The following is a 25,163-nucleotide window of genomic DNA, read 5'->3' on the forward strand; positions in this document are numbered from 1 at the left end:
TCAATTAATTTCACCACCTCCAAACCATTTCACACTTCCAGATCCATTGATCCCATTACCAGCACCACCTACTACGACTGAATCTAATAATCCAACAATTTCCATCCACAGTAGCGTCTTCTGCAAAAGGGAGGTGGTCCGCCTCCAATGCTCTAGTGAATATGTTATGGTAAAAGAACTGATGTGTTTCAAGTACATCACGAAATCAGGTGTGGAAAGCTTTAGTAAGTTATGGAACGGTGGAGGTTATCATATGTAGAATATCATGCTTAAACTAAGAGGTAGTATCAACATCAAATCAAATCGGGTAGGAAGATAAAGAGTGATTCAGGAGTGTCTAGGATTTAGTAGTTGTCTGATATCTCCCAATTGGGATTGATTGTGTTGTGAAGTTGTGTAGCCATGTGGGCATTTCCCTTTTTGGTCTAGTCGAGTTATGTTGTTGAAAATTTTTGTCTCTATCATTTTACTCATATACCAAGCCTCTCTTGAGCTCTGAGATTGTTCCTCACCATTAGGAATGTGATCATCTCAGAGTAAGCTTTTTCTCTTAACTATCTTTTAAATCATTTGTACCCTGGTCAGCGCTCACATCTCTAGGATAGCTTTTCTGTTTTACTCCCTGCTGTGTTGCAGGTAAGGCGTCGAACCTCTCTGCCGTTTTATTCTTTGTCGAGTTCTCCTAGAGCTCATAAGGTTACCTGTCTGTCCAGGTATATGTTCTTCTGCTCTAACGCATAGATACTCAAAAGACATCGAATTATCTCAGAATATGATAATGCCAAGGTAGAATAGTGTTTGGCGTAAACCGTAACCTATCTATATACTTAAACAAATGTTCTTCCCGACCATTTCCAGTACTCAGCTCCATTACCTGATACTTGATACCGTTACTTTTACCCAGCTTCTGATACTCTCTACATGATACTGATACTCAGCACTATGACCAGTGCTTCTCCAGCCCATTTCCAGTACTTAGGCTTATTACTTGATACTCGAAACTGTTACCTTTACTTAGCCCTCTTTTTTCTACACACAACTTAATACCCTTAACCCTGGTCGCACACACTTACGTCTTGACCAGGACGTGACACCACCGTCATTCTTCCCAACACTCCGCTCCGCACCGTCACTATATTCTTCATACAACTCCATAGCTCCTGCCACCTTTTACCTGCTATCAACCTCTTCAGTCCAGATTACAGGCTCGCATGAACACACGTCATGCTCCTTTAGTGGCTCCCCCGTCATCGTCGGCCGCGTCGCTATTAACCTTACCGCTGTAATCGTATCTGCTTACTGCTCCCCGAACAGTCCACTTCGCCCAGCCCAGGCTGATCCCGCACAACCCGTTCCTGCGATCAGCAAACAGCCTCCACCAATCGATCCAAATCATTAGGCCATGTACCATATCCCGCCGTGTCGCTCTGCGCTAGCAACCTCGAACTGGTTCAACACCCTGCAATCATCCTTTTGACACTTTGCCCTCTTTCATTACCACCACTGCTCGCCTTTTCAGCGTATAAATAGTATTCACATGCTCATCGTATTGTCACAAATCACCCACCATACGTACCCATCCACTTCCATATTTCCATCTCACATTGCGTGCAGCACATTTCTCTTCTATCAGCCGATTCATTTACATCTAGCACTCCTAACTACTTCTCCAATGTCCGGTTCAAACATTCCTGTCAAACAATCCCACACCGTTACCGTGTCCGGTGTGGTCGAGAACAGTGCAGTCGTGAGTTAATCCCTGTCCTCCCGTGGTGCAACCTGCTGACTTCTTCACCAGCTCCCTCCCTCTGATACTCGTAACTACTCCTACCGTTCGTGCACTGTTGCGATCACGTGCAATGGTTGGAATGACGATAATAAGAAGGAATATGATGGAAAGTTTACCGCGTACTGTTCAGCCCTTGAAGTACCACACGTCTCGGAGTGTTACGTTATGAAAGCTCGCTTCCTCGCCAACAAAGATTCAGCCGACTTCAATATGTATTACGAAGCAAATCACAAGATATTTGTTGGGACCAGCAAAACTTTCACAGGCGTACTCCATAACAATACGGCCATCTCAGGATTAGGCGTGGTGTCCAGTCGATGGAACATTCCCGATGAGGACGATACAAAGTCAACACTATGTTTTGTCATGAAACATGTTGATTACCAACCGCAGGTACGAGTGTCTCTCATTATACCCATTGATTCACTGCTGACTGTTAAAGCCAACCCCAGCTCCGTAAAAACCAGTACTTCGAAATCGAATACCGTATCCGTCCAACTCGCAACATGGAAAAGAGTCAAAATATTGTTCAAGCGGGTCGCGAAACGCTTATTACTGGCTTCATCGTGGACTGGGATTCTGACCACAACCGCTGGATAGTTGAGGTTAGCCAACCGCCTGATTTCCCTCCTTTCACAATCCAATCTGACTGACTTTAATATCTCAGGTTACCGGTGTCAGCCCCTGTACCGGTAATGAAGGCATTTCATCAACTAAAGCGGACCCTGCTGGCTCAATTACTCCCGCTGGTTGGGTTCGGCCTGCTAAGTTAGTCACAATAGCACACTCCGACCAGATCTTGTACTGACTATGTATTCAGACACGTACCCAGTTCCATTACCTCTACCAACCCAACACCCGGTCCAAGTTCAACACCTGCTTCCAAACGTAAATTACCCATTGCGGAGGTTCCGTTGAAGTCCCCAACGCCACTTGCACGTAGGACCCGGCCTGCTAAGTACGTCATTTCTCTCCAGATTCTTTTTCGCACGTGCTGACTTTGACGCTCAGACATGTCCCAAAGCCTTTAGCTTCCGCCACCACCAAGGCCGTCAAGGCTGTCCCTAAGGGGAAAGGCAAAGCTTCTGCTACAGTTCAGTCTGAGCCCGCACCTGACGCCCTTGACAAGACCATTTCTGACAAGGAGTGGCCTGTTTCGCCGGTTCAACCACCCCCAAAGAAAACTACTACTAAGAAGGCACCTGCAACCAAAGCGAAGAAGGCTAAGCCCATTCCTAAGCTACCTGAGGTAGAAGAGGAGGTTATCGAAGACGGCAATGACGTTGAAGAAGCCGATACTGAAGACGACATGGAAACGTAGAGTGTCGCCTCCTCTCGCACCTCAGCTCGCACCAGAAACTCATATCTCGCTTTTTGTTCATAATGTGTAACAGTTGTACAATAGCTTTCTTATAGTGTACATGATGTCAATAAACAATGATGTCTTGGTCATATCCTTTCTTTGTGCCGCTACCTCTGGTAACCAAATGATTTACGTATGAGTTCAATTCGGCGACTCCCACTTGATTCGGTGTTTTACCTTGAATTCGCACGCCACTCGCTTTGTTCAGCGCTCACGAGCATTTTCAGGACCTACACTCCCCGCCACCTTGGCAAACGGTTACCTGGACATTCATTGTCATAACCGTTTTGACGCCGCATGCAGCAGTTGTTGTTGCTACCACGAAATTAACACCGACAAAATGGATCGGTCCATAACAATTGCGATCCCATCCATAAATCAGACTACATTCTTCAAACAAAACATCATTTCGCCTTCAAATCATCGCCCTTTTCATTGGCCTGGGCCTGGTTCCAACCAGTTCTACACATTTCCAGCCTGTGACCATCAGTTCCAACCGTACCACCCGTTTCCCGTAAGTCTGTTGCCGCTTCATCGTGATGCCTGGACTGGTTCATCTCCTATTTGGACGTGGACTGCTCAACAGCTTTTCAGCCATTCACCGTCTTTCATACGATGTATGTTGCAAATGGCGCTCCAGTTCTCGCGCTGCCTTATATATACACGCTACCCACGACTTGACTCCTGCTCACGGCGCGCATCCATACTCACAACCCAATCAACTTGCCACCCCTTTACAGGCAACCTTACCCACAATACAATTATCTTTCCCTCTACCTTTCACCACACCCTTGGTCGTCTGTCCCGCTCCGCACCAACATTGTAACACCAACAACTCCCCAAAGCTCACTCCTGCCATACTTAGCGAGTAAATCCCTCGGCTCACCCCTGAACCGTCAGTCCTCCAAATACGTTTCGACTTTCACAGCCTCCACAAACACTGGAAACTATTCTCTATCAAGTCGAACGGCGATCTATAGTTCATTATCAGGTTCATTCGTTATTATTCCTCCACTCCTTCCCCATAATTATCATAGTGCTCACCAGGCCTATCTTCCCTCGCCTGTTCAACACAGGTACAGATATCTGAACATAATCAGTATACTCAGAACTATGCCTAACCACGGTCCGGCCGTCACAAATGCAGATGACAATACCGAATCTTCAATCAAAAGACGCTTCGGCGAAGAAATACCTTACAATATTGGCCCTTGTGACGACCCATGCGCGTACTGTGCAGCTCTTCATTGGAAGTTGGAGAGACAACCCGGGACCAAGACTGCTCTGAGTACTGTCTACGCGGCGTGCTGCCAGCAAGGCGCAGTCAAATTACCTAGCACCAATTTTGAAAACGAACTAACGCCTGACTTCCTCAAGGCATTATTGTCCGACCAAGATATAAGTGAGTCAGCTACTCGCCACAAGTTAAGTACATCTACCTCCTGACATACTTGATTACAGTTTCCAAGGAATTCAGGCAAGATATCCGCCAATACAATAATTCCCTGTCTTTCGCTTCAACTGGGACGAAGCAAGACGTCAGTGTTGCAGGCAAAGGTGGTTCCTGGACTTACAAAATCAAGGGACGTTTAACACATCGCATTGGCTCACTTTTACCCGCACCGGGCATACCAAGGAAATTCGCTCAAATATTCATGTATGGGGACCAGTCTGACGAAGAAGCACACAGTCGTAACAAACGCGCCGGCGGCGGTCTCAACACCAATGTCATCAAAACTTTTCAACAATTCCTCTATAGGCATAATCCGTTTGCTAAGTTGTACAAGTCAGCTGAGGAGGTTCTCGACGCAGGCGGTGTCAAGACCATAAAGATCAAATCCATGTCTTTATCAGGCCGCGACCCCAACCGTTATAACTACCCTACATGTAATGAAGTCGCCGCTGTGATCCAAGGCGACGGCGACATTGGATCAGAAGACCGAGATATCATACTCAGGCGACGGGATGGCCCACTCAGACGTATATGTGACCTAAATACCAACTACTTCTCACTTCGTTACCCGATTTTTTTTATGTTTGGGTCGCACGGATGGGACGAGCATTACCGGCATTTAAATGAACGTCGTACGTAATTCTTCTTGCTTACTACTCTACTCCGCTTACATTGCTTTACTGCAGGCGAATCAGGTCGTGTTTCAAATCTTGAATGGGCGGCTTTCACACTCTTCAGCCGGCCAGGAGTTTTCTCACCTATACTGCGAGGTGGCAGACTTTTACAAGAATACATAGTCGATATGTACGTTTGTGTTGAGAATGCTCGCATGAAATATTACAAGATGAATCAAAAAAAAATTCGGGCAGCATTTTACAACGGCGCTGCTGAAGCATTGAATAACAATGACGCTATGGTCGGAAAACGGATAATACTACCTTCTGGCTTCATAGGCGGTCCCAGAGCCATGCATGAGCTCTATCACGACGCCATGGCACTGGTCAAAGCGTATGGGCCGCCAAGTTTCTTCGTCACGATGACTGCCAACCCCAAGTGGCCCGAAATTACTGCCGCTCTGCTGCCGGGCCAGACAGCTGACGATAGGCCGGACTTAGTCGCTCGCGTATTCGAACTTAAGCTTCAAGAAATGCATGAGGACATTTTCAAACGCTCTAGACTTGGCTACAATGTTTCATACGTCCACACCGTTGAGTTCCAAAAGCGAGGCAATCCTCACGACCATGCAGTTCTAATCAACGACGCCAGCTCCACACCGAAAACCCCTGCCGCTGTCGACCTATCAGTCTCGGCAGTCCTGCCTGACCCTCAAGAATCACCCGACCTCTACTCATGCGTTACTCAGTTTATGCTTCATGGACCCTGCTACGAGGGAAAAGCATGCTGGAACGGCCTCAGGTGCAAATACGGATATCCCAAGGAATTCAATTTGCAAACCGCCATCACCGAAGATGCTTACCAAGCTTACCGAAGACCCGACGATGGTCGCTTCTTTATGAAAAATGGGTACAAGTATACGAATAGGGATGTTGTACCCTACAACCCCTTCCTACTACTCAAATTTCGATGTCACATTAACGTCGAAGTGACTCTCGGAATGAAATCAATCAAGTACCTTTATAAATACATCAGTAAAGGTCACGATCGCAGCGCCGTCAGCTTAGAGGTGGAGAATGAACCAAACGACTTTGTTGACGGGAGAACTTTAGCGTCTCCTGAAGGTAATTATTCGCTCTCTACCCTCTTCAATATTATTTAAAACTGAATATGCTTGACTAGCTGTATGGAGATTGTACAAGTACGCTCTGTCAGGTCGCTATCCATCGATCACTCGACTCATGCTACACTTGGAAGATTCACATACTGTTTACTTTCATAACACAAATACACTTCGCAACCAGATGGAATCCGGCACAGCCCAGCGTACCACCCTTACTGAATTCTTCTCCATGTGCAATGCGGGTGGTTTGATAGCCAATACCAACATACCGATACGGACACTTCTTTACGGCGACATGCCCGCTTATTTCTGGTGGTCCAAGACCGACAAAGCTTGGCTGAGGCGTATTAACAACACGATAGCCGTCAGTTGACTCCACTTCGCCATGCCAAGCCATGGAGAACGATATTACCTTCGGCTTCTTTTAACAGTTGTTCGAGGCCCAACCTCTTTCCAATTTCTCAAGACTGTCAATGGAAAATTGCATAACACTTACCGCAGTGCGGCTGACAGTCTCGGTCTGTTGCTTTCCGATACACATTTTGACGCCTGCCTCAGTGAAGCAGCCACGTGGAAGACAGGAAGGCAGCTGCGGGATATGTTCGCGCTTATATTAGTCCACAGTCCTCCAGCGAATCCTGTTCGCCTCTGGGAAGAACATGTAGAGGATTTATGCGACGATTGCGAGTACCAACTGGCCTTAATTTCGCCTGAACTCCACCCGACTCAGGCTCAACTCGACAATTGTGGCCTATCTCTGCTAGAAAGTTGCGTATTGAGCATGGGGAAGACGCTTGGGGAAGTTGGACTTCCCGATGTAGACATCCAATTGTTGTTTGAAATTGGGGGCGGAACGACTGACTTTGACAACGTAGACAACAAACCGTTAACTCATGAAGCTATGGACCAAGCAGTGAAAAGTCTTACGCTAGAACAGGCGGAAATCTTCGATCTGATTGTGGATTCAACTCGATCCAAAAGTGGTGGAATGCTTTTTGTCGACGGACCTGGGGGGTCAGGTAAAACTTACTTGCTCAATACTTGTCTCAACTATTGCAATACAAATGATATACCATTTGTATCAGTTGCTTCATCCGGAATTGCGGCTCTTTTACTAATCCATGGAGGCACCGCTCATTCGATCCTAAAAATACCACTCTCTGCCGACCCTGATTCAACGTGCAACTTCACTCGGTTAGATGCGACAGGTAAATTGCTAGCCCATGTCCAATTCATGGTCTGGGATGAGATCTCTATGATGAACAAGGTTTCTATCGAATGTGTAGACAGGTCCATGAGAGACCTCCGTGATTGCGACCAGCCATTTGGCGGTGTAACCGTGCTTTTTTCAGGCGACTTCCGTCAGATTCTGCCTGTGGTTAAATCCGGATCACTACAGGACTCAGTTAGGGTGTGTATCAAAAACTCCTACCTCTGGACCAACGTAGTACAATTTAAACTGACAATTAATATGAGGTTGAAAAGTGATAGCATGGATCAGGCCACTCAACGCACCGCAAAGGAATTTGCTAAATGGCTTCTCCAGGTCGGTGACGGGGCACTCCAAACCGCCCCAGTCGAAAATGTTCAATTAAAATACGTCAAAGTAGCCCATTTCAGCACCAATGCCTCTTTTGACAAAAGGACAGTGGACAACTTTTATTCCGACACAGCCGTTTTATTGCGAAGCCAGGCATGGCCTGACCTCGGCCACGTTTATTCGGAACGCGTGATTATCACTCCGCTAAACAAGACGGTGGCGAAGATCAACCAACACGTTCTGGATAGCCAAGCTGGAGTACTCAAACAATACAAGTCCGTTGACGCTTTGTCAGAAGACTGGGCTGAGCAAGTCAGCGTCGATATTCTGAACACATTCAATATGGCCAATTTCCCGCAACACGATCTCAAACTCAAAGTTGGCGCAGTCGTAGTTCTATTACACAACCTTCATCTCAGACGCGGCCTCTGCAATGGGACGCGCCTGCTTATACTCGGAACCACTGACAACGCTCTTCGTTGCCTAATCATAACAGGTCCGAAGCAGGGTTCAGACATCTTTCTCCCACGGATCAAGCTCCATCATCCTGGCGATCCCAACGTACCCATTTCTTTCTACCGCTTGCAGTTCCCCGTGACCCTGGCCTACGCCATGACCATAAACAAGGCTCAGGGTCAGACCGTCAACAAGGTTTGTCTGGTACTTCCCACACCGGTATTCGCACATGGTCAACTTTATGTCGGATTGTCTAGGTGCACCTCTGCAGAGCAAACCACAGTGTCTTTAGCCAGCCTTGAAGAAGGATATACAATGAACGTAGTCTCAAAGGAGGCCATTGCATAAGCCCGCCACGTAAGCATCTCAGTGCCACGTCTCAGTCGCAAACTCTAACTGATGTAGCAGTCAGCACCTAAATGCTTTTCGTAGTACAACTGGATATTGCGTATGAACGTTGGTTAACCAGCTGTAGTCCCTTCTCCTGTACTATTCTTATCTAATTTTACCATTTCTTCGCAATGCATACATGGCTTCTACCAGAAGTAGTGTCGAACCAAAGTTTTCAACCCGCTGCAACAGGCAGAGTCTGCACGTTTGCTCTGAGCAGCCTGGTTGACTAAACAAGATTGCTTCTCTTGAAGTGACAGTTCACCGAGTTTCAACTGAGTCAATTAAAAGTTTATTACCGAGAATGATACTCAAATCATTACAGGCCATCCTTACGAAACGTGCATAGCACAAGACTTCAAAACATAGACACATCAGATCCGTTGAAAGTTGTTTAGTCACGTCCTGTACTCATCAGTGCCGCCTCAACCAGGGACTTTTAAACTATTGATTCCAGCTGAGCCTACAGGCCAGCAAGGTATGCAGCCAGTAAACGGCCTTTTCATGCAGGCAGTTCTATGACCGTGTTGTTTATCACTACATGATACCATAAGATTATGCTAAGCCATACAACTACAACTCAAGTCAGTTCGAACCTATTCATCTCTAATTTCGGTGCGTACATAACCCATTTCACTTGCTCCCAGTAAGTTCTCATTGCCTAACTCGGATCTATAAAGTAATTCACACTCTGCTGAGACACAGCACTAGTACTGGCCATTTCTCTCCCGCTGTTAGCATTGCGCACCCAATTTTAGCCTATCATACATTGGGAGTGGTCTCAACCTGAATGCTTGTGCTGATTCAACAATTTAGTTAAAATTGCCCCCACTATCTTCATAACTCTTCACGCCGCTCCCGATTGTACACGCGAAAATGTCATGCAGCTGTAGATCAAGTGCTGAAGGATGCTCGATGTTTAGAACTGAGCGTGGGGGGTTGAGCCGACGCGATTGCATCTGCGGCTCGGAGCTGGGACCAGTCAGCTTAAGTCTAATTCAGGCGAGCAAGAACTCACCTCCACGACCCATACTCTACCCCGTGCCCAATAATTCTTTACCACACCGCTGAAATCTATGACGTTGCCCACGTTCAAATTCTGGCCCCCGATTGAGTCAAACAGCATTGGAGATGCTTCGTATACCGCCGTGAAATGGACGAATCTACCCAACTGTGACTGTGTCAGGAAGTGCGCAGGGCAAACATTCAAGTCACTTACACTATCATCCCAGGCGTTGTGCATCGCCGTAATGGCCCATACGCCTTCCCCATGCCCCACGGTCATACATCGAACGCATTGTACTATATGGCCGCGAGCAGTAACTGTAAGGACCGGAACAGGCGCAGGCTGTTGAGCGGCATAGTCGCTGAGCGCAACTACTGAACTGGACACTACCAAGAAAATTGTATCGTCTCGGTTGCTCCTTGGTAAAATTGCACCCGTTAGGTGGTAAGACCGGTGCGATTCAAGAGCAGTCTGGGTAGATTGAGACGGCACAAAAAATCTCAAATGCGAACGACAACCATGTAGTAGTAACACAGTGCTCTGGAGGCATGGTCAAGGGGTTCCTGCGTTGGACAGTCGGATACACTGCAGGTGAAAAGCAAATTCAGTCCTGGTTAACTGATATCGATACTAACTTACATCACTGTTCATTCGAAAAACGCCGGTCCAGTTCATAGGTAAGCGGGAGTCGGCTACGTTGGTCATTCTGACCTAGAGAAGGAGTGGATCGTATTGTGGAGATTTGGAAAAGTTCCATTCGAAGCGATGTTAAATCGTCCCGGGTGAACTCAATGTGGGTCTGCGGGTCTGCGCAGGCGAAGAAGACAGGTGATGTTGCTATGCAAAGACTCATCAGGCCACCGATTTGGCGAACCGCATAACGCTACCTGAAAAGGAACAACAATCCTTACGCCGATTCCAGAACCCATTCAGGCACAAAGGTCATCACAGTTGTAATGTTGTACGCTCCTGAGTCACGGCTGGCCCTCCTGTGCGCCAATTACATTAAGGGACAGCCTGCCAACGACAACGAAATCAAATGACTAACTCACGTCATGGACTGGCAATACCACTTCATCAGTACAAACCCCACGACCAGGGAAAGAACTCAACGGCAACAGCTGACACCGAAGCAGTCGTGGTTGCGGTCGTTTTCCACTCTCGCCGTATCAGTCTGCTTCTACGTTTCTCTACCTCCATCACTTTTCGACGAACCGGAAGAATCCTCAGGCCAATATAATCCGGTGTAATCCTGAAAGTTCAGACTATTCTTAAGTGATGATGTCTGAGCGACATGAGTTACCATTAGTGTGGAGCGGCAGAGTACGAATAAGAGGGGCTGTAAGTTCAAGATTCACGGTCACATTCTGACACTGATTTCTGGTTCAGACTTCTGTTTCAACCTTTGGTGGTCCTTTGGGCGTTCGTTACAAAGTAGTTGCAGTTCACCCTTACATCCCGGATCGATACTCTCCATTCTTATTGGTTACCAGGTCGCCGGATATGCTATCTGATGGGGTTGTCATTACTTTTTCCGGTTTGGCCGTCTTCTTTGGTCCCGACGAGCCTCTAATCGTTAATGCAGAGTATGTTACCGATTGTTCGCCAACCATGGGCCACGCCACGCTTGAGGCTGGACTGAATATGGTCCATGTTACCGCTCGAGGAATGGTTATATGGCGTCAATCTTTAGGTAACCGTGATACCGTCAGCAGCTGGTGGATTCTCACTGTTCTTCACAACGCATGGGTAGACTCAGTGAGTGATGAACTCGAATTGAAGGCATTCCTGAACTGACTGGCACTATAGTTGGGCCGATATGTAGAATTCAAGGTCAAGTACGTCGATAATCAAGGTCTAATATCCACTCTACCGCACTGTGTTGGATTGAGCAACACCATCATAGACCTCGAGGGAACTGTAATGCAGCACGCCGGAGACACAGGAGAGTGGGTTATTTTTGTAAGTTGATGGAACCACTTCGTTACATACTGCGCACAACTCACTGTTGTGAATCTAGAACAGTTGAGCTCGATTAGTTCGTTGTAAGGGCGACATTCAGTACACTCCTTGTGGTGCTATTGAAGTACAAGTCAAAATGTGTTAAGTATTACGGGTTCAATTAATACTCTTGGTGTTCAATTAACCCAGTGCATTCGGCCCAATTGTAGCAACCAGGTATTCCAACCGCAATGTATTTCTCTGTCTGGCTACATGCAAGTTCTGAAAAATCCTTACATATTGAAATACTTTCCTTTATTATGGCCCAGCGTCTAAGTCATTCTCAATGGGAGACGTAATCTAATCATTCGACCAAATGTGACCCAAGTCTCTTTGGTCAGGTTTGACAGCCAGGTCTAGGAAAGTGGTCCAGTCAAAACGTAGAAGTTGTTCGCTACAGAACCTGCTCAGTCGACAGTGGTGCTTGATTTAGCTGCTTTGTTGAGCCTCCTCTACTGTACTTGACTCAGGGGGTACAAAAATTACTTTCCAAATGTGGAATTCAAACACCAGTTGGTGCTAACTACAACGCCAGCACCGCCTCTGGAAGAACACTAAGTCCCCTTTGCAACCGGCTCAGACTCCACTACGCATACGGTGTTAAACTCCAATCTTTTCAAGTGTTAGCATAAGCGCACGATTTAAAGATCTTGAGGTAACTGGGAAGAAATAGTAGATGCAGTACAACAAGACTAAATAGCCCGTAACATTCCAACAATCGGCTTCAATGAGGCACTGATTCTGCTTTGGTCAACTGGCGCAATATCGTCAGGTACAGGCTTGAGAACAACGAGCCCTGAACTTACGTTGACTGTCCATTCTTGACTAGACTGTGCGTAGCCCGACAAAGTTCCGCTGAGCGACACCAGGGCGTCCAGTTGGAACATTTCCAGGCCGAGCGTCCCCATGGTGTCATTTCTTATTGTGTACCGAACTCGAAAAGAAACTGTGCTGAAGGACTGTAAAAAAGTCAGTGTTGTACTTTACAAGCCACATGAGCCAACTAACACTAGATTCCCAGTCTCGATGCAGAACAATTAAAACCCAACACCTGGCGATGTCTGAGTAGTAACAATCAAGTACTCTACCAATGCTAGTTATGAGAACATGGTTCGGATATGTGCTGGACGTGGGTGAATCAACAGCTGGAACGGCTAGAACTGCCCTGTCGGAGTGAAGAATGGGTACGGAGTGGTACGGAGGCAATATGATCCGTCCATAGGTGTAGTATGTGCTACGCGTCTGCAGTTGGCCAGGTGTAGATTCAATCACGTTCGCTGGGGCCATTTGTGGACCGTCAATAGTGATGAATAGTTCAGTTGAGTATTGGCCCATAGAAGCGATTGCATTGCCATGAGATAGTACCTGTAGTAGAAGCAAATCAGTAGGTGCTTTGGATAAGTGACTTTCATTAAATCTGACCCTCTCGGCTATAACAAGTTCCGACTGAAAACCCATTGGCAGATACTGAAGATCCATGGCGATTCAAGTGAGGTCGTTTCGATTGGTTGCTTACTCGGGCTCTGGCAAGTTCTGACCATGTCTACCAAGATAGAACGACGGTTTTTATTCAGGGTGCCTCCACGAGGTCAACGTACAATGGGCTGGATGATTTGGATGGGCCACTTTGGTTGGCTGTGGCACATGGTCCAACGAATCTGGCCAAACCAGCTGCGTAGGGGACCAGCGTTTCCACTCCCGTGCCAGCCTCGAAGTCAAAATGTCGCCTCAGGGCGAATCGGTGGTGAACTTTTTTCCATAAGTGTGGGTTGATCGATTATTTCTGGTCTTGGTAATACATTATCTCTTGCCAGCCTATAACCTTATTGACTCAGTCACATCAATCCAACAAATGGACATTTCAGCCACGAAGCGCACTGCACGAATAGGACCATACTGCAAACTTACAATGGGATGGAGCGCTAGAATCAACGTTCAGGCCAAGGTAAGCTGTGGTCATGCCTATTGATTGTATCACACCGAACTGATTTCGACAGTACCGCGCGAAAAGGCCCTGACTCAAAAGTACCGCAAAGTCTACGATGCGTCCGTGGTCCTTGATGAGGCAAAGCTTCCGATTCCAGTGGCCCTGGTCGAGGAGTTTGTTCTTGACAATGACGATATGACCGGAGTTCACGAACTCAGGGGAGTAGTCGTTGGCGGGGGTAGCAACATAGGGGGACGTCTGGTAATGGAGAGAAGTCGCCACGAGCCAGGCAGCACAAACAATATTTTTGCTGGTATTGGACCAGGTCTCAACGTACGTGGCCGTGGATTGGTCCTCAAGGATTCATTGGTGGAAGCAGGGCCTTCTGGGAGTGAGTGGAGAGTCGCTGTAGTACTTCATAGAGAATGGGACATGGAGGTACGTACATGAGTTATAGATGTTTCAAAGACCGTTAGTGCATTAGCTGACCACGTACAAAATAGTTTCTTAAATTTAGAGAATTTCAGGTCGATTATATATATGATAAACTGGAGTTAGCGGCGAGCCCGTTTGGTCCGATCCAGGCAGGTCAAGTGCTGGCACTACAAGGGAACGTAATTGACATGAATCTTATGAGAAGCAAATTGATTGTCAGAATAGTCATGTAGAGAAAAGAATTGGTTGTCGTGTAGAGGCCCCGAGCACTACGTTGGTCAAACTTTGGTTACACCCTAATTGTTAACACTAGAAGCATGTCTGGATGTACAGCCATGGCAATTTACATGTTACAGCGTAGTGGTTAACCAGCTCACACTAGCTTTGCTCCAACCAACAATTGCTGCTTCGTAGTGCCACTAATACTGTTCTGTAGTGTCATTAATAGTATTTCGCACATCCCATTTCTACATTTGATGAAAGATACCCAGGACTAACCCTGTCTTAGTCTCAAAGGGTGGCTGGCCACCCAATTCCAGAGGGTGGCTGGCCACCCAGTACCTCGTCTTGAGTTAATCATAACAATAGCGGAAGGATTTTCAGAATCAACATAGGCCCTGGTACAAGCAAAAAACTACATGGTACACCAACAGCATTGTGCCGCCTTGGCTCAACAAACTAGGGTGTGTCTTTACAAACCATGGGTCTGAAGTTGTACTCAAGGTGTGCTGCTGGTGATTGTGTGGATCATGGGAGCAACCTATCATAGACTTCACAACTCAAGACTCAAACTACCCCGCTGACAAAATCTTGTGCCAATGTTCTTGGATGCTGCAAAAAAACTTCAAAGCTCTTTGCAAAAATACTACCAATACTAAATATTCTTGACTTGACTTACTAAGTCCCTTGCCCCAACTCCCATACTGGCAAGGAAAACCAGATTCATCAATCCATACCGAATCAACAAATCAGTTCATGAATCAGCAAGACAAAGTTATATCCTCAATTCACTAAGGGGGCTTTATCATATGATCCAAAAATGACTTGAAGAATCCTTATTGCAGAATGAAAAGACCTACCCATAAACATTTTCCTATGTTAAGCAGGCGTGTTTGTAAGAGATGCAGCTAAATGGCCACAGCTAACACATCTAGTGTTACTCTTGAAGGAGCAACTAGCAGTTCTCAATCTGCTCTTTCAAACCAAAGGGAAGCAATTGATGATTCTGCTGTTGAAAATGAAAAAGACGGAGACACTTCAATAGCCAAAATGCCTGCCAATTCATCCCCATTGAAACATTGTTGTGCGTGATGCATCATGTTCTCATTTTATTCACTGCAACTGCATTCTGGATGTTGATTGCTGCTCCAAGACAAGTTCCTTTAGCTTGGATTGCCTGTTTGACCTTCATCCACATCTTTTCTGCATTCCAATGTGCTGTTTCTCTGTTATGAAGCAGTGCATTTGCTTTGCTGCAGTCCTTATCACACATCACACTCTTTTGTTTTCACTTTTTCTCATGTGGTAGCCCAATGTCTGGATTTCCTTGACTGAAATATATTTATGCTATCTGCTAAACAACACTGTCTGCTGAATTCTGAACAAGACATTCCTGTCTTTCAATAAGTTGACTAAAATTGAGCTGTGTGGGTGTAACACTTAACTCTGCTGTGTGGCAATACACAAAAATATACTCTATGACACGGCACGGTAAAACCTGGTAAAATGGTCCAGATCATCATTTACTAACTACTTGGTATGGGGCACATGTCATAGTGGTGACCAAACTGTCACACCACACCTTCATCAACTATTGTATTCTCAACCATGAAGCCCCCTTGATCTGAAATTCCACAGCCAGTGGTACGAGCACAGTGGGAAAACAACGAGAACTCCATTCTGCTTCAATTTCACCATGAAATTCCGCATAAATTAGGCAATTGTAATGATGTATGTTCAACCTGCGACGGACTACATTGGATTGGCAAAAGAACTCACAATCCAAAAAACACAGGTCCTTCCACTTACCAGACATGTTGCCAAAGTGGCAAAGTATTATTACCAGAACACTACTTTGGTTTCCCTCCTGTTCCCGAGTTTATTTGGGGGAGCCATGCTATCCTGCCGCTCAATCATAGGAAGCCAAATGAGTAGTATAATGATTTTACCAATAAGCAACCTGTATTACGCTCAAGGCACTAAATGCCCACTGCAATAAGCACAAGGGGTGTTATTACATGGCCCCCATGAAGCACTGCCATTGGGATACAATAGTCAGTACATGCAAATGACTGAATGATGGATCACAATTCTGAACGTCTGCTCGCAGACATTGTTGTGGGTGTAGTTTATGACAGAATACATATATGATCAAGACATTGTGGATGGTGAGTGCAATACTCATTTCACAGAAGGTCCCGAGTCAATCAGATTTCTGAATCCGGTCAGATGTGAAAACACTTCTTGATCTAATGAACTTGCTTGAATGTTTGATTGTTGATTGAAACTGAGACCAGTCGTGATTGTTTTGAAGATAGGTATTGCAAAGTTATTGAATTGAGTGAAATTGACACTTTTTAAGGATTCATATGGCGTGTGGTGCACTGAAGGACTTTAGCCCTGGCTCGACCTTTACACGGGTCGCTGGTTATCTTGCTGTTGGGTTCCTTAAGTCGGATTTGGCCAAGTCCAAGTATGAAATTTCAAAAAAAATCACAGGTGGTAGTGAGTTTGGGGGAGGTGTTTACACGTGTTCTCTGGCACACCTGTTGGCACGCGGACTCGACTGGTAGTCGTTTGAAAGGGTACCCCTTGACTCGACTACTGGTCAAAAGATACAGTGTTCTGCGGTGTCTGATGCAGAATTGATTACAGAGTGTTTGATGAGAATAGATGCAGCTGTCAAGGGTACTTTGAATATTTCACTCCAATCTGAAGAAGTTTGACAGTTGATAGAACTTGAAAGACGAATTCAGTGTTGTTTTCAAGCTAGGTTTTGATCGGATCGGATCTTGAGAGAATTTATCTGTGGACATGGGTTTCAGATGGTGAGGATAGGTAAAAAACAAAGGGCTATCTTGAGACTTTGAGAAGTGTTAAGCAATCTTGAGTTTCAAAGATCATAATGATATGTTTTCCAAATCAAAACAATTTCTTGCTGATGCTGATGATCTTGTAGTTAATATACTTGAATTTTATCTTTTGTGATCACCTTTGTTTGAGTAGCAGAGACTTGCTAACCTGAGTTGAATTTGAATGATCGAGTGATCAACCTATATTGAGTTTGCAATTGATTTGAGTCAGCTAAAATGAGAGGAGAAGAGCAAGCTTTAGCTCTGAAGAGATGAAAAAATTGATTCCTACCATATCTCCAAGGTCTTTTATTATTTCGATTGCTTTTGAAAATTGTTAGAAAGAAAGATGAAACCAAAATTAAGGGGTTTCAAGTTTAAATCTTTTATATAATTTTTTAAAAATTTGGTCAAGTTTTATACAACCTGTAAAATTTTAAACTTGACCGTTTGTAAAAAGCAAGCATGTTGGATGATTATGGTCGTAAAAAGAATCGAAGCGGTGACCCAATTGCTCCAAGCTTGGGCAAGATTCCCTTCAAAGATAATGACAACATGGCCTTCTTGACTGATCTCATGTTTGATGAAGTGGGCAATACCATCATTTAAAAGGTCAAAAGGTTGACTGGATACTTTTTATAAGCGTAAATTTACGCCAATTTTATAACGGGTGATGTAAAAAGGTTGTCCGTTTTAAAATTATTTTACGTAAAATTTATAACATTAAGGGGTTTCAAGTTTAAATCTTTTATACAATTTTTTAAAAATTTGGTCAAGTTTTATACGACACCGTAAGATTTTAAATTTGACCGTTTGTAAAAATCACGCACGTCAAATAATTACCGTTGTAAAACAAATCAAAGTGGTGAACGTATCGTTCCAAGATTTGGCAACATTTCCTTTGAAGAGAATGACGAGATGGCCTTCTTAACCAATCTCATCTTTGATGACGTGGACAATACCATGATTGAAAAGGTCAAATTGTTGACCGAAGATTTTTAGAAGCATACATTTATGCTAATTTTAAAACGGGAGACGTAAAAAGGTCTCCCGTTTTGAAAATATTTTACGTAAAATTTACGACTTCATCCAAGTTTTTAAAACGTAAAAATACGGAAAATCTTGAACTTGAAACCCCTTATTGTCCAAGTTTTTAAAACGTAAAGATACGCAAAAACTCAAACTTGAAACCCCTTATTAGTTATTAGGGCAATTCAAGTAGGCAATTTACAGCCGATTTCAAGCCATTGATATTTGTTCGGTACCTTAAAATTATAAGTATAATTTTAAGGTCGCAAGCCAGCTCTAGAGGTGGCTCACGCTTTTACGATTGGCAATTGGTGCTTATAAACTTTACAGCTTTTGGCTGTTTGTAGAAAAAAGATGAGAAAAAAAATGTTCCTTTTGTCCCCTTTTTTGGTTTGTTTGTGCCTTGACATAACGTTTATTTTTTTTCTTCAAGACCATTTAATTTTTTTTTTCTGTGGGTGTTCCTGTTTTACCGGCTAAAGACACGGTCATTTGCTCAGAACCCCGCGGTACTCGGGGGTCATATGTAACATGATTTGTTTACCTGCTGTTTTCCTCAGCTGGTGTCTTGACCTCAACTCCTCACGCCTCACCACTTCGTTTTGGAAATTGATTTCAGCGCTCACACAGCAAACGGGTGATCAAAGCATGCAAATCTTGTAAGGTCTCTCAGGTTAACTCATTAGGTCTTTCAACTGCGGAAATTAAAGGGAATCATCAAACGCGTCTGACGTCGACATCAATCTCTTGATAGCTGCTGTGCTTATATAAGCTGCTCCACCAGTTGAGGAATACTTTCTTCTCATCGTGTACCCCAAAACCATCCACTTTCTTGTCATCAATAAGGCTAATAGTCATCTTACCTGTGAATTTTCCTTTCCATTCTTCTTCACTCACATTTGAACACAGACACTGATATGCATATCCATATGCTTCTTTCCTGTTTTGATCTTGTTTATCTTTGCTTGCGCTCGTAATCTGTGATCTAGGCTCCTCTGATACTCAACGTCCAAGATTCATCAATTTTCAGTCCCTTCTGCGTGATTTGCAAAGCTGACCTTTCACACAGTACGTCAACTGCTTCTTTTTTGTTATTCATATCTTGTCAAAGGACTAACACATATATGTTCTTCCTTTCTTGAAGAATCACTCGAGTCAAGTAGGTCAATTACTCATCTTTGGTCATCAATACCTGGATAAACTGGCTGATTCATACATTACTCCTTTTGTCTTTCATGAATCAATTGCTTTTTAGTTTTCTACCTCGTCTGAAATGTGTGTCTCGCTAAGAACCTCACCACATTGCTCTCCAAGTGGCTCGTGTCGCCCCTGCCGAACAAAAGCCCAAATCGCAGAGGACCTGGCTTTCTCTGGTCATGTGGTTGGCTCAAAACCTAGTGCGGCTGCTGTGAAACAATCACGAATTGCTGCAAAAAAACAAGCTGACAGCGCTGAAAGTGCAAGTAACACCAAACAGTCCAACATGGACAGCCCAGCTTTTGAATTAATTGATTACAAGACCATGGTAGCATACCTCGCCAAACCTAATGTTCTCAATTCTCTCCGTCTGTTGAGCTTAAGAAGGCCACTGAAATGCTTTCTAGCATGTATTCCCAACAAAAACTTAAGCTAGAAGCTGCTCAACCCAGCAATCAACTGCACAAATCTCATGCATCCCATGATTCATCAGGAAGTGATGACGAGGACATTTTTGCACACCTTCATCAGTCGGGTCCAACTGTCTCATCAAAGAACGAGTTGACTAATTATGCTCAAACTCCAGCAGCATCAAAAGATATGCGAAATAACCCACACCTTGCTCTGGGATGGTGGAAGGTAATTACCATCTACAGTAGTCCAGTTGTATTTTTACTGACAAATCTCCTTGTAGGCTCATCAGACGGAATTCCCAGTGCTTGCATCTTTGGCTCAGGATTGCCTGGCCTGAAGTGCTTCATCTTGTGCAGTTGAACGCACTTTTTCCGCAGCAGCTGATGTCTGTGGTGGCAATCGTGGTGGTTTGATACCTTGTACTATGGAGTGTTGTGTGAGCAGCCACATGTGGGCGGCTCATCTACCTCCTTTCAAAGGCAAATTCAAAGAGGCAATGGATGTTTTGAATGCGTGTCTTTCTGCTGATGCAGCTATACAAAGAGCTCATTCATAGTCTTTGATACAAACAAATGTTATAATCTTATGTTGGCATGTGTGTATTTCATTTTAAAAAAATGTTGTGAATGATAATATCAAAAGATAACTTCAATACTTCAAAACCACCTTGAGAAAAAAACAAAAAAAACTATACTTGGTATCTGAAATGAACAGCTAATGTGCATATTATATGTTAAAGAAATGTTGTGAATGAAGTATCAAAAGATAACTTCAATACTTCAAAACCCCTTTTTTTAAAAAAACACCATACTTGATAAAGTATAGTGCTATACCAAGTATAGTATAGTATCTTATCAACTATACTATACTATACTTTTTCAAAAAAAGTATAGTCAAGAGCTATACTATACCAGTATAGTATAGTGCAGGTTTCAACTATACTTTACTATACTTTGCAAAAAAAGTATAGTATAGTGGCCGTGTTGACCCTGGTTGTCTAATTTGAACACTGGCACATCTTCTTGTCTAATACCCATGCCTCCAATTAAATTCTCTACCCATACTATATCTTGACCTCCCTCGTAAGCAGACCTATACTCAGCTTCAGTCGTCAATTGAAAATGTGTAAGTGCTTTGAAATAGCTCTAACAACACCTGTGATAACAAACTGATAAATGTGCAATGTTAGATATAGCTACCACAAAATCCTACACTTGAGGATGTGCGCTGACCTGATAAATGTGCAATGTTAGATATAGCTACCACAAAATCCTACACTTGAGGATGTGCGCTGACCTATAGCGGTTCAGTAGATACGAGTGAGAAGCAAATAGAAAAATGAGCTTGAGTATGTGATCTATGGGGGACAAAGGTTCTCTTTCCAAAGATGGGAAAAGAGTAACACTACAATTTGCTCAACAAGTTATAAGTGAGAACAAAGAAAGGATGAAAAAACAAGAAACTGAACGACATCACTATCCCCTTCCGTCAATCAACTGTGGGAACTTTACTGATCTTGCGTCTCTATTGCTTTACCTTAGACGCACTTGGGATTTTGGCATATGACCAATTTCTCAGGGATGGATACGCAAGGACTAATTTGAATTATGTAAGTCTGACTCAACAGTTACAAGTCAAGGAATTATTGTGAGTCGATTGAACATTAACATCAATGTTGCTACTGAATCTTGCTTCTCGGAATTCCAGTTGACTGTGCTGTTGCCTAGTTTAGTCACGTAACCTCCTGTTGATCTTCTCGTGATAGGACATGCCGCAAAGTCAGCGTCAGCATACCCGTTGAGTTTGAGATCTGATCCTCCCAAGACAAGACTTAGTGTTTGTGTCCCCTTCAGGAATTGTAAGACTCGCTTGAAAGCAATCCAATGTACGATGGATGGTTTGTTGAGATGTTGTGAGAGCTGTGACACAACAAAGGATAGATCAGGTCGGGTGGCATTATTGAGATACATTAGCTTTCCAACTGCTCGACGATAGCTCACCACAAGTTTGTTCAACTCTTGTGTTTCTGCATCTGTACTGGGTACAAGGTATGTATTTGGTACCATTGGCAATCCCACCGTTTTGCTGTCTTCCATACCATAATCTTCCAACAAGTCCTGAATGTATTGAGATTGAGATAGTGTGATTGTCTTTGTCTTGTGATTTTGTACTACCTTCATTCCAAGAATGTATTTGAAGTCAGTGTTTGCATCCATTTGAAACTTCTTTGTGATGGCGTTTCTGAAACGTTCAACATTGTTGGAAGCAATCACCATATTGTCAACGTGGACATGGACCAGACAGTGCCACGCAGGGTCGGAAGAAATAAAGAGACTTGCATTGTGTGCTCTAGGTAGGTCTATCTTTGTTTTCTTTTGTCTTTTTCTTATGTTTGTGTTGTCTCATGAAATACTAAGGCTATAATAAGGCCTGATTAAGTTGAAGAACTGTATCCCATTTAGTGTCTTTCACGTTGAAGCCTTTTGGAATTTTGATGTAAATGGTCTCTTTGAGACTGCCGTTCAAGAACGCTGCTACGGCGTCCATTTGGATGACATCCAGATCCTCTTCTGCGGCGACTGTGCACATTGATCAAAATGTGACAAGTCTTCCAGTGGGAGTGTATGTTTTGCTTTAGTCGACCCCAAAGTATTGAAGGAATCCAAGAGCACAGAGCCTTGCCTTGAATTTAAGTAGCTCGCCTTCTGCGCCCATCTTCTTTTTGAAGACCCATGTTGTTCCAATGGCATGTCGTCCTTTTGTTAACGTGACAACGTCCCACACTTTTCTTCAGGTCATGTTGAGTAACTCGGAGGTGATGGCTTTGTCCCAGTCAGAGTTCTTGTTTGACATAAGTGCTTGCTTATAAGTCTTGGGGATAGGGTTGGAGGAAGTAGAAGTGGGTTTTGCTGAGACTGCAGAAGACCTCCGTCAAGCTCCTGCTGGTAGAATGTTTGAGGAGTCGATGGCGCTGGTGGTGTCGTTAGGTGCTTCGCCTCTAACCTGCCAATCCCATCCGGGTCTTGCTCGATCAGTAAGTTGACCTGCAATCGTCTCATCCTCACCTGAATCATCGTTGTTGTTGAGATCGACCGGTGTGTCTTCTTCAGGTCTTGGAGAAGGAGATGTTGGAACAGTAGGTGAAGAAGGCTCAGGTGGTGCGGGCGTTGAATTTTTTGTCTTCCTGATTGACGAGAGATTGTTCGATTGTCGGAACTGATGTGTCAGATACGTCAGGGAGTACATAGTTGTCACAGAAGAGATCATCAAGTCCGACTTCATCAGTTGAATATGCACCGTTGATACCTGGGAAGGAAGTGCAGTCAAAAGTCACATTGTGTGAATACACAATTCGGCCATCATCCAGTCTTCCCTGGTAGTTTTTCATGCCAACTTGATACCCGAGAAAAATTCCTTTGACCGATGTGTTGTCAAGTTTTTGCCAAAACTGCTTTGGAATTAGTACGTACGCACGAAATCCAAAGGGTTTAAGCCTTGTGTAGTCAAAGGAATGATTGAACCATAGTTCATAAGCTGATTTGTTCCCGGTAATTTTTGCAGGTGTTATGTTTTCAAGAAAAACTGCGGTGGTGACTGCCTCACCCCAAAAGTTGTAGGGTAGATTGGATTGTCGAAGAAGAGTTCTGGCCTTTTCTGTTGTGGTGCGGTTTCCTCTTTCTGAGACTGGATTCTGCTGTGGAGTGTACGGCGCGCTCAGATGTTGTGTCGTCCCATTCTTCTTTAGTAACTCCTGGAACTCCTTGGTCATGTACTCGCCACCCTGATTGTTCACCAGACTCATGATTTTCTTATTGTGAAGGGTCTCAACATTTGATCTGTATTGCATACAACATTGAAACATATCAGACTTTAATTTCATAATGAAGACATATTTGTAGTTGGTACAGGCGTCGGTCAGTTTGAAATAGTAAAGACCACCACCAATGGTGGGTACAGAAACCTTCCCGCTCAAGTCACTGTGGACTACATCTAAGGGAAGTTTTGAAGAGGGAAAATGTCCGGAGTAGGGAAGACGGTGGCCCTTAGTGAGTTTACAGATCTCACAGTGCCAGTCGTTGGGAGCCGAGATGTTGTACATCATCTTAAGGCGAAGGGATTCGGAATGACCTCCCTGTCTATGAAGAGTGTCATAGTCAGCGGTGGTGATGTTGATACAAGGAGTGAAATTGGTGTCTGACATGCCTAATGTGATATCGAGTTCAGTGACTTGGTTCTTGACGTGACCGACGAATCCACCAACGCCTGGCTTCGTCATGAGGATATCATCGACTACGTTCTCGATGTTGTATCTGTCATTCAAAAGAGAACCCATGATAATCAAGTAGCACCCTACTTCCACTGCCAGCATTAAAGAGGTTCCTGGATGGGAATCAGCCAAGTTGCAGGTGATTGTCCCTTTACCGGCAATCTTGATGTTTGTTCCATTGGCAAGAGTGACATTGGAAGTGACCGCTTGGTAATTCTCAAACAGATTCCGATCAGGTGCCATGTGGTGAGAGCATCCTGAATCTAGAAGAATGGATTCATGGTCAGATGAGGTTACTATGAATGCTTGAGCTTCAAAGAATGAATTGTTGACTATGGCGACGGAAGCTTTGGGTTGATTGCTGGTGGTTTGAGTTGGTCGCAGGTGAGGGTTCACTTGATAACATTGATGAGAGGTATGGCCTTTGGCTTCAGGGTTGTGGCGTCCGTTTGAGCAGTATGGACGGCTGGTACGGTTGAACGTCAAGGAACGTTGAGTGGAGGATCTTTGAAGAGTCCGTGGTTGTTGTACAGCAAGGGCGACAGTGCTTGAGTGTTTTTCTTCATCTCTCATGGTGATGAGCTGAGATTCTAAGTAGGTAATCACCTTGTCGGCGGTGAGTGGTCAATCCTTACGCAGTAAGGTCTTTGTGATGTCCATGCTGGATGGAAGTTTGGATACAATGGTCTCACCGATGAACTTATCGTGGATGTGTTGTAGTCCATCGACGGCAAGTAGACCGGCAATTGCATGTTGATTGTTGGTTATGTATACTTTGAGATTGGTGAAGACAATTTTGGTCCACTTGAGGTACGCACAAGCTTGATTCTTGTCTGAAGATGACTGGAAGTGTTCTTTCAGCAACTTCCACATCTTCACCGGGTCGGAGACGGCATCCTTTGCAACAACCCGCATGTGGTTGTCTTGATCAATACAACCAAACAAAATACCGGCTGCTTTCTTTTGCTTGGTGGTGAACAAGGCGATTTGGATTGCTTGGTCAGAATCAACGGTTTTCACAGGAGCAGTAGGAGGAGAATTGGTGTTGATGAACTCTTCGAGGTTGCAAGTCATCAAGTGAGAGACG

At 44.5% G+C, this 25,163-nt stretch overlaps 6 protein-coding genes across 6 annotated transcripts; 4 read left to right on the forward strand and 2 right to left on the reverse strand.

Moving 5' to 3' along the window:
* Positions 1–1,672: 1,672 nt before the first annotated feature.
* On the forward strand, positions 1,673–3,110 carry MELLADRAFT_67233 (uncharacterized protein; the record flags this gene model as incomplete). Its single annotated transcript, XM_007415430.1, has 6 exons — positions 1,673–1,747; positions 1,799–2,182; positions 2,242–2,394; positions 2,457–2,557; positions 2,610–2,747; positions 2,801–3,110. The coding sequence occupies 6 exons, from the start codon at positions 1,673–1,675 to the stop codon at positions 3,108–3,110; spliced, it is 1,161 nt and encodes a 386-aa protein (XP_007415492.1).
* A 1,448-nt stretch (positions 3,111–4,558) lies between these two features.
* Positions 4,559–5,245, forward strand: MELLADRAFT_39320 (uncharacterized protein; the record flags this gene model as incomplete). Its single annotated transcript, XM_007415431.1, has 1 exon — positions 4,559–5,245. A coding segment is annotated over one exon (687 nt), but the record flags the coding sequence as incomplete, so codon positions are not given.
* Positions 5,246–9,154: 3,909 nt separating this feature from the next.
* MELLADRAFT_111185 (uncharacterized protein) lies at positions 9,155–10,440 on the reverse strand (the record flags this gene model as incomplete). Its single annotated transcript, XM_007415524.1, has 4 exons — positions 9,155–9,289; positions 9,748–9,906; positions 9,949–10,206; positions 10,375–10,440. The coding sequence occupies 4 exons, from the start codon at positions 10,438–10,440 to the stop codon at positions 9,155–9,157; spliced, it is 618 nt and encodes a 205-aa protein (XP_007415586.1).
* Positions 10,441–11,016: 576 nt separating this feature from the next.
* MELLADRAFT_111186 (uncharacterized protein) lies at positions 11,017–11,861 on the forward strand (the record flags this gene model as incomplete). Its single annotated transcript, XM_007415432.1, has 4 exons — positions 11,017–11,076; positions 11,125–11,493; positions 11,545–11,697; positions 11,775–11,861. 4 exons carry the CDS (start codon positions 11,017–11,019, stop codon positions 11,859–11,861), a joined length of 669 nt encoding a protein of 222 aa, XP_007415494.1.
* Positions 11,862–12,377: 516 nt separating this feature from the next.
* On the reverse strand, positions 12,378–13,215 carry MELLADRAFT_67237 (uncharacterized protein; the record flags this gene model as incomplete). Its single annotated transcript, XM_007415523.1, has 3 exons — positions 12,378–12,395; positions 12,543–12,695; positions 12,745–13,215. The coding sequence occupies 3 exons, from the start codon at positions 13,213–13,215 to the stop codon at positions 12,378–12,380; spliced, it is 642 nt and encodes a 213-aa protein (XP_007415585.1).
* Positions 13,216–13,275: 60 nt separating this feature from the next.
* Positions 13,276–14,512, forward strand: MELLADRAFT_111187 (uncharacterized protein; the record flags this gene model as incomplete). The annotated part of the gene is made up of 4 exons (XM_007415433.1): positions 13,276–13,504; positions 13,551–13,681; positions 13,748–14,101; positions 14,432–14,512. The coding sequence occupies 4 exons, from the start codon at positions 13,276–13,278 to the stop codon at positions 14,510–14,512; spliced, it is 795 nt and encodes a 264-aa protein (XP_007415495.1).
* Positions 14,513–25,163: the final 10,651 nt, after the last annotated feature.

This window comes from Melampsora larici-populina (assembly GCF_000204055.1).
Source record: "Melampsora larici-populina 98AG31 unplaced genomic scaffold MELLAscaffold_51, whole genome shotgun sequence".
Classification (NCBI taxonomy): Eukaryota; Fungi; Basidiomycota; class Pucciniomycetes; order Pucciniales; family Melampsoraceae; genus Melampsora; species Melampsora laricis-populina.